Source organism: Salmo salar, chromosome 24, assembly GCF_965601325.2.
Source record: "Salmo salar chromosome 24, fSalSal1, whole genome shotgun sequence".
In the NCBI taxonomy this organism is placed as follows: domain Eukaryota; kingdom Metazoa; phylum Chordata; class Actinopteri; order Salmoniformes; family Salmonidae; genus Salmo; species Salmo salar.
The window spans coordinates 42753245-42762948 of NC_138314.1; the positions used below are offsets into that span (position 1 = coordinate 42753245).

The 9704-nt window shown below is 43.7% G+C and overlaps 1 protein-coding gene across 1 annotated transcript; it reads left to right on the plus strand.

Annotated features, from left to right (window-relative positions):
- The first annotated feature begins 1481 nt into the window (after positions 1 to 1481).
- Positions 1482 to 9483, plus strand: LOC106585899 (protein-lysine 6-oxidase). The gene is made up of 7 exons (XM_014172629.3): positions 1482 to 2327; positions 2471 to 2579; positions 4051 to 4182; positions 5567 to 5723; positions 7942 to 8037; positions 8219 to 8334; positions 8594 to 9483. Exons 1-7 carry the CDS (start codon positions 1676 to 1678, stop codon positions 8598 to 8600), a joined length of 1269 nt encoding a protein of 422 aa, XP_014028104.1. The 5' UTR covers positions 1482 to 1675; the 3' UTR covers positions 8601 to 9483.
- The last annotated feature ends 221 nt before the right edge of the window (positions 9484 to 9704 follow it).

Consider the following 9704-nt stretch of genomic DNA (forward strand, 5'->3'; position numbering starts at 1 on the left):
TTGACAATTTTTAGGGCCTTCCTCTGACACCGCCTGGTGTAGAGGTCCTGGATGGCAGGCAGCTTAGCCCCAGTGATGTACTGGGCCGTACGCACTACCCTCTGTAGTGCCTTGTGGTCAGAGGCCAAGCAATTGCCGTACCAGGCAGTGATGCAACCAGTCAGGATGCTCTCAATGTTGCAGCTGTAGAACCTTTTGAGGATCTCAGGACCCATGCCAAATCGTTTTAGTTTTCTGAGGGAGAATAGGATTTGTCGTGCCCTCTTCACGACTGTGTTGGTGTGTTTGGACCATTCTAGTTTGTTGTTGATGTGGACACCAAGGAACTTGAAGCTCTCAACCTGCTCCACTACAGCCCCGTCGATGAGAATGGGGGCGTGCTCGTTCCTCAATTTCCTGTAGTCCACAATAATCTCCTTAGTCTTGGGGGGGGGGGAGACCTCTGTGGCAGACAAGTTCACTTGTTATGGGGGGGTAACCTCTGTGGCAGCCAGGTTCACTTGTTATGGGGGGGGGGGGGGGTAACCTCTGTGGCAGCCAGGTTCACTTGTTATGGGGGGACCTCTGTGGCAGACAAGTTCACTTGTTATGGGGGGGGGGGGGGGGGTAACCTCTGTGGCAGCCAGGTTCACTTGTTATGGGGGGGGGGGGCTCTGTGGCAGCCAGGTTCACTTGTTATGGGGGGTAACCTCTGTGGCAGCCAGGTTCACTTGTTATGGGGGGTAACCTCTGTGACAGCCAGGTTCACTGTTATGGGGGGGGGGGGGGGTAACCTCTGTGGCAGCCAGGTTCACTTGTTATGGGGGGGGCTCTGTGGCAGCCAGGTTCACTTGTTATGGGGGGTGATACTTAGCCTACTGAATCGTTTATTTAAAGGTAACCAAAATACCAAAAATGGTATCAAGGACTAAGAGAAGGTCATTTGTTGCTATAACAGCAAAAGTGTCACAGGCCTACAAAATCCGTAAAGCAAACAAAGACAATGCATAACCATCAAGGTTTGGAAACCAACTCACCGTTCCAGGGCAGCCAAGTACTACTTGGTGTGTGAGGGAACACCACAAATTACATCTCACTAAAAAGAGTGAAAGGCATTGAGAGAGAGAGAGAGAACAAAGAGACAAATCTTACACAAGTCAACAACGATTCTCAGAACTCAATTTGATTTTGATCAAACCTCTTTCACCTAAAACAGACTGTTTTTGTCTTTCAAAATGTAGCTACTACAACATCTTCTGAAATATTTGAAAAGCAAAACTACTCATTTTTCTTATAATGTAGAGAATTTTTGTTCCCTGTGAATACCAACACTAAGTATTATAAAACCGCATGTATCTTGCACCGCTGCCACCACTATTGTTATATGAATTCATGGGACGTGACGTGCCCGTGCTAGTGCCAACCACTTCCACTTCCTCGGCAGCGCGCATGCGGATGTCACTTGTGTAACTGGTCCAGAAACTTTAAAACTCACACCCCTCCTTCACACTCCACAAACTGTCTTGCGCGTTCAAGATGCGAGATTGCCTGAGCAATAGTTCCTCTCGCGACAGGCCTAAATTTGATTCTGCTCGGTTAGTGAGAGAACAATTCTCCAAATTCTGCTTCCTAACAAATTATATTTAATTTTGTAATTTTCCATGTGGATATATCATTCAGTCATTTGATAAGTATAATGAGGGGTCTTGGCTTTGAAGCCTGTTTATTGTCGTTGACACAGCTATGCATCCTCAGTTGCATATTACAAACAGTTCTTACGCAGGATGCTTCGCCATCAGCAGCTTTAAGGCAGAGAATGCCATGGCAACACAACGGGCAGGTGTTTAGTATACTTAGCCAAGGTTCTGAATATCAGCCATCGGGACGAAGAGACCGACAAACAGGTTCAGCTCAACGGAATCACATAGTTGTCGTTATCAACAAAAATGAGACGGCTGAAGAGACGAATGTGCACAGAAACCCTGCGCCAAGAGGCTCTCCAAGGCGGCCAGCGCCGGGTGTGCAATTACGCACCGCGCGTCGACGTCCTAATGGAGCGATTAGACATGAAAGACCTCAAGACAGCCGGGAGACTGCTTCAAGACCTGGCCATGATGCAGGCGATGGATCAAATCCCACCGACGACAAACCCACATCTACTAACTCTCCACCATTGACCGATTTGAGAAGAGAGGATATGATGGTTGGAGATGACCCGAACAACCCCTATAAATCCATTGGTTATAATCCCTATAACCCCTATTATAATTATTATGATGCTTACTACAGACCTAGAGCCAGAAGCAGAGAGCCGCATGGTTATGGCACAAGTTATCATCAACACGGAGGTAAGTGCAATATTTCCCTTCCAGTAATTCACTTATTAAATGCATTTGTTTTCTCTCACATTTGTAAGGCATTTTATCCCAATACATTTTTTTAACAGCTTGCTTTAGGCTACTTAATATTACATTTGTTACATGATTGACAGGTCTCCCTGACTTGGTGCCAGACCCATACTATATTCAAGTTTCCTCCTATATCCAGAGGTCACCCATGTACAATCTGAGATGTGCAGCCGAGGAAGGTTGCCTCGCAAGGTATTCTCATACTGCCGTGACCATTCCAATCTATACTGAGTGTACAAAACATTAAGAACACCTGCTCTTTCCAAGTCAGACTGACTAGGTGAATCCAGGTGAAAGCTATGATCCATTATTGATGTCACTTGTTAAATCCACTTTAATCAGTGTAGATGAAGGGGAGGAGACAAGTTAAAGAAGGATTTTTAAGCCTTCAGACCATTAAGACATGCATTGTGTATGTGTGCCATTCAGAGGGTGAATTTAAGTGCCTTTGAATGGGGTATGGTAGTAGGTGACAGGTGCACCGGTTTGAGTGTCAAGAACTGCAACGCTGTTGGGTTTTTCATGCTCAACAGTTTCTCGTGTGTATTAACAATGGTCCACCACCCAAAGGACTTGCAGCCAGCTTGACACCTTGTAGAGTCCATGCACCGATTTAATTGAGGCTGTTCTGAGGGCAAAGGGTTCTTAAATGTTGTTATTTGTATTTTTTTATTATCCAATTCTGATCTTGTCTCAATGCTGCAACTTCCCAACGGGCTCGGGAGAGGCGAAGGTGGAGTCATGCGTCTCCTGAAACATGACCCGCCAAACCGCACATCTTAACACTCGCTTAACCCGGAAGCCAGCCGCACCAATGTGTCGGAGGAAACACCGTTCAACTGACGACCAAAATCAGCCTGCAGGCGCCCGGCCGGCCACAAGGAGTCGCTAGAGCACGATGAGCCAAATAAAGCCCCTCCCCCGGCCAAACCCTCCCCTAACCTGGACAATGGTGGGCCGTCCTATGGGACTCCCGGTCACAGCCGGTTGTGACACAGCCTGGGATCAAACCCAGGTCTGTAGTGAAGCCTCAAGCACTGCGATGCAATGCCTTAGACCACTGCACCACTCGGGAGGCTTGGGTAAAGGCTTCTTAATGTTTTGTACACCCAGTGTATATAGCTAGGGGTTTTTACAAAGTCCAGACATGAAATGACTCAGCTTTAGATGTGTATGTATGCTTAACTCCAACGTAAAGAAGCCTCTGATTAGTGGTTTAAAAATGTTTTCAATTCTTTATTTAGAAATTACAAGAGAGATATAGCTATGGAGAGGAAAGTTGTTAGGGTCTACCAGGGATTGAACCCTGGTCTCTGCTGTGTACATTTGTTGAGAGAGTGGAGAGTGTTACCACTCAGTCATGATTCTGCCCGTATTCCAGTAGTTAAGCCTATAGTAGCATGTACTGTATATTCATTAACAGTAGTAACCGAGAGTGCCAGACTCCAGTTTCCTTTCAGCAGTTCAAAAGGACATTTAGCAATCAATTTAATTAATTCAATTATTTAGTTAATCATTGAGACTATGGGTCAAGAATGATTGGACTAGAGTCCCTGGAATGTCAAAAGTTGTAAAATAAATGAATTGATACATGAATAAAGTGCATTGCCATATTAACTATTTGAATGTCTAAGACCAGATGTTTTCCCCTGTGACGGGACAGTTCTGCTCGGGGCGTGGCCGACTACGACACCCGGGTGCTGCTGCGGTTCCCCCAGCGCGTGAAGAACCAGGGCACTGCTGACTTCCTGCCCAGCAAACCTCGCTATGCCTGGGAATGGCACAGCTGCCATCAGTGAGTATTGGATATTGATACATAAACATGTATAAATAGATTCAGATTCACTATCCACCAGGGGGGGAATTCATTTGGACATGTGGTTAAAAAGACAGTATATAAAACAAAACGACAGAAAATAATTCATTCAAATTTCTATAGCTACACATTTAAAGTGCAATATTGTGTATACTGGAGGGACCAACAGACTATCTATTATACAGCCTAGTGGCTGTTGGAATAAAAGAGTCCCCATATCTATCCGTTTACATTTTCTTTTGAAGAAGTCTCTTTCCCCTTGTCCGGCTGCTGCTGTGACTGACTTTTGAGTGAAGGCGATGAGTACTTTCCTGTAAAATGCTTTCAAGTTTTAGGAGGATGAGTTTTGAGTGAAGGCGATGAGTACTTTCCTGTAAAATGCTTTCAAGTTTTAGGAGGATGAGTTTTGAGTGAAGGCGATGAGTACTGTCCTGTAAAATGCTTTCAAGTTTTAGGAGGATGAGTTTTGAGTGAAGGGGATGAGTACTTTCCTGTAAAATGCTTTCAAGTTTTAGGAGGATGAGTTTTGAGTGAAGGGGATGAGTACTGTCCTGTAAAATGCTTTCAAGTTTTAGGAGGATGAGTTTTGAGTGAAGGGGATGAGTACTTTCCTGTAAAATGCTTTCAAGTTTTAGGAGGATGAGTTTTGAGTGAAGGGGATGAGTACTGTCCTGTAAAATGCTTTCAAGTTTTAGGAGGATGAGTTTTGAGTGAAGGGGATGAGTACTGTCCTGTAAAATGCTTTCAAGTTTTAGGAGGATGAGCTTCGTGTACAGGTTGGAGACTGATTCTTGATCTATAACCAATTATCCTTCCTGCCGTCTTGATCAAGCACTGAAGCTTGACTTGGCCTTGCACACGCATATCAGACCAAAGGACAGCACACTCTGCAGGACGGATTTATAGAACATTTGTAAAATATGGCGGTCGACATTATGGTTCAGTTTGCGTAAAAATGTATGTCTGTTGTCATTGCATCAGTAGACTACAGATAGTTCCACCTTTTTCAATATCTTTTGAGCAAACATCCAACTCAGATTTAAGTTCTTAAAAAGGGATATGATACAAAACGCATCCATCAGTTTTTGCTCTTTCTTGAAAACTTGGCCGCTGACATATTGGGGAATTGTATTAACAGTGGACTAATGAACAAAATACTAAAATCTATATTTTGATGTAACTACCCCTTTAAGACAGGCTTCTATAAGCCTGTACAGTTTCAGAGGCATGGAGAGGGCTCTCAACAGATCCACACAGACCAGTGTGTATAGGTTTACCATGCTTGCAATACCAACATTGAAAGCAGTGCATTAAGAGTCTGTGTGGTCTGGTCATTGATGAGAATACGTTCCATGTATTCCAGTCACTTCCATAGCATGGACGAGTTCAGTCTGTACGAGCTGCTGGAGACCGGCTCCGAGAGAAGCGTGGCCGAGGGACACAAGGCTAGCTTCTGTTTGGAGGACACGTCATGTGACCCGGGATACTACAGACGCTTCGCCTGCACGTCTCACACTCAGGTCTGTTATTACTGTATCTACATCCCACATGGCACCCTATTTCCCCATATAGTGCACTACTTTGTATCAGGGTCCATAGGGCTCTGGTCAGGAGTAGTGCACTATGTAGGGAATAGGGTGCCATGTGGGACACATCCTGTGATCATTACCTTATGCTCCACTATAATAGTAGCCCATTAAACAACATGCAACATACACAACCCACTGGGGGGAAAAATGGTGGAATCAATGGTTGTTTCCACATCATTTAAAGAAAATAAAAATCTATGTGATGACGTTGAATCAACGTGGGAAAACTGATTTGGATTTGCAAAAAAGTAATCAATTTAAGGGAATAAGTACCCAACTTTTAACCTAAATCCAATGACATTGTTAAATTTACATTAGATGACAACTCAACCAAAACTAGGTGTTGAAATGACGTACTGTATGTGCCCAGTGGGAAGAGAGGCCTGGCTATGAATATTAGTTTGCATCTGAGAGCTTTCACCATTCAATAGTAGAGACAGAACCGGAGCGGGCTCTATTCAGTATAAAGTATTGTATCTTTTTATTCACTGTGTTGTTGTGATTCCCAGATCTGCTTGTGTTGTTGTGCTAGCCTGGTCCCTGATCTGCTTGTGCTATCCTTCTAGCCTGGTCCCAGATCTGCTTGTGTTGTGCTAGCCTGGTCCCAGATCTGCTTGTGTTGTGCTAGCCTGGTCCCTGATCTGCTTGTGCTATCCTTCTAGCCTGGTCCCTGATCTGCTTGTGCTATCCTTCTAGCCTGGTCCCTGATCTGCTTGTGCTATCCTTCTAGCCTGGTCCCTGATCTGCTTGTGCTATCCTTCTAGCCTGGTCCCTGATCTGCTTGTGCTATCCTTCTAGCCTGGTCCCTGATCTGCTTGTGCTATCCTTCTAGCCTGGTCCCTGATCTGCTTGTGCTATCCTTCTAGCCTGGTCCCTGATCTGCTTGTGCTATCCTTCTAGCCTGGTCCCTGATCTGCTTGTGCTATCCTTCTAGCCTGGTCCCAGATCTGCTTGTGTTGTGCTAGCCTGGTCCCTGATCTGCTTGTGCTATCCTTCTAGCCTGGTCCCAGATCTGCTTGTGTTGTTGTGCTAGCCTGGTCCCTGATCTGCTTGTACTATCCTTCTAGCCTGGTCCCTGATCTGCTTGTGCTATCCTTCTAGCCTGGTCCCTGATCTGCTTGTGCTATCCTTCTAGCCTGGTCCCTGATCTGCTTGTGTTGTGCTAGCCTGGTCCCAGATCTGCTTGTGTTGTGCTAGCCTGGTCCCTGATCTGCTTGTGCTATCCTTCTAGCCTGGTCCCTGATCTGCTTGTGCTATCCTTCTAGCCTGGTCCCTGATCTGCTTGTGCTATCCTTCTAGCCTGGTCCCTGATCTGCTTGTGCTATCCTTCTAGCCTGGTCCCTGATCTGCTTGTGCTATCCTTCTAGCCTGGTCCCTGATCTGCTTGTGCTATCCTTCTAGCCTGGTCCCTGATCTGCTTGTGCTATCCTTCTAGCCTGGTCCCAGATCTGCTTGTGTTGTTGTGCTAGCCTGGTCCCTGATCTGCTTGTACTATCCTTCTAGCCTGGTCCCTGATCTGCTTGTGCTATCCTTCTAGCCTGGTCCCTGATCTGCTTGTGCTATCCTTCTAGCCTGGTCCCTGATCTGCTTGTGCTATCCTTCTAGCCTGGTCCCTGATCTGCTTGTGCTATCCTTCTAGCCTGGTCCCTGATCTGCTTGTACTATCCTTCTAGCCTGGTCCCTGATCTGCTTGTGCTATCCTTCTAGCCTGGTCCCTGATCTGCTTGTGCTATCCTTCTAGCCTGGTCCCAGATCTGCTTGTGTTGTTGTGCTAGCCTGGTCCCTGATCTGCTTGTACTATCCTTCTAGCCTGGTCCCTGATCTGCTTGTGCTATCCTTCTAGCCTGGTCCCTGATCTGCTTGTGCTATCCTTCTAGCCTGGTCCCTGATCTGCTTGTGCTATCCTTCTAGCCTGGTCCCTGATCTGCTTGTGCTATCCTTCTAGCCTGGTCCCTGATCTGCTTGTACTATCCTTCTAGCCTGGTCCCTGATCTGCTTGTGCTATCCTTCTAGCCTGGTCCCTGATCTGCTTGTTCTATCATGTCAAGCCATGCCAAGTGACAAGGAGTTGACATGATAGCGCAACGAGATCTGGGACCATGCTATTTTGAACCAGTTAAATCTCTTTGTCTTGGGTTGATTGTTTTAGGGATTGAGTCCTGGATGCTATGACACCTATAATGCCGATATTGACTGTCAGTGGATTGACATTACTGATGTGACACCTGGGAAGTATATTCTTAAGGTTTGTTGCCATATTTTGTTCTATATTATTAGCTAAGGAGGTTTCTATCCTGTTTTTATATTGTATGCCATTGATAAACATTTTTGATACACTGTCCAAATTCAACCTATTGTAGCATCATGATGTGAATGATTCCTAACCTAACATTATACTTTATGCCTTTAAAAAAAAATAATTACAGATCACTGTAAACCCAGGTCACCAGGTTCCAGAGTCCAACTTTGGCAATAATGTCGTTCGTTGTAGTGTTCAATACAGCGGCACCTCTGTCCAGGTTTCAGGGTGTACTGTTACATCGTGAGTGTCATCTTTTGTCCATTATGGGGGGGAAAAAAATACCACACCAAGGGATGAATCTATGTCCTTTTTTTCCCTTGTGTCCCGACTCATCCTATCCTTCTCAAAGCACATTGTAGCAGAAGATCTGGGGTTCCGCCCCTCAGGAGGAACCTCAGTGCCAAGGAGAGCGAGGACACAAGGAATCAAGATTTGCCTCTGTAAAATAAAATACTGCAAGTGATTGCTGGCATGATGCGTTTTCTTTCTGTCTATCCAGGTACTAAGAACAAAGGAAACACCACAGAAGAAGCTTTACAATGATTTGCAAAACAAGACAACAATCATCATGGACGGACAATCAAATATGAAGACATTATTGTTTACAATATGTATTGGTCTGAGTTTCCCGCAAAGCGTAACATTTATTTCTTTATTTAATTTTTTTTAAACTTTATAAATATTCTAGGTTTAAACAATATCATATTACAGTATTCACCCTTTTTTTAAGCATAATGTGCAAAGTTGATAGAGAAAGGTAATGGATGAGAAAGACATACTGTAGGAAGTATTTCACTGTTGACGAAGCATGTGACATAACATTTTATTTGATTTTAAATTTGATCTTCACAAGCATGATTTTGTTTGGAATGCTAAAAGGTTTGAATGATTTGTTGTGATACACATTATATTGTTGTTTAGGTGCTAATTTAAGATTTTTACTGTATGGAAGTTCTAGTATAATGGATATATTTAATCAAATGTTGCCATTTTAAACAATGTTTACATATACGTGAAATATTGGTGCTACATTACTTGGGTTATGTAATAAATATTGGTGCTACATTTTGAGACTGGAGGAAAGTTAAAATAGTTGTTTAATTGGGAATAGAGAGAATTATTTACTTGTTTGTGTATATACACATTTGCATTTGAGTCATTTAGCAGATGTTCTCATCAACAGTGACTTACAGTAGTGAGCGCATTTTGGATTTTTTCCATGCAGGTAACAAAACACACTTTTATTAAGCTAGTTCTACTGAAATTCTAACCATACTGTACATATTGCTGGGCTCATGTGTAAGTTTTCCATTCATGATACAACACAAAGATCTGCAAATGTATTGTGAATGCAATTTAAATAAAGTTTGGATTTGTTTTGAAATTTCATTTTTTATTGTCTCAATATTTGTAGAGAGAAATAGGCAGTGTAAACAAAATGCTTAAAGCCCTCCTAAATCATGTCACATTTTTATCATTAAGCGACGTGGGCTATACTTTGAAAAACTATGGCAGTAGCATAATTTAACATATTTTACCAAACCTGTTAATAATGAACAAAATCAGTTATTAAAATCTCACAGGAATGTCAATTACAGTTGCTTGACTAT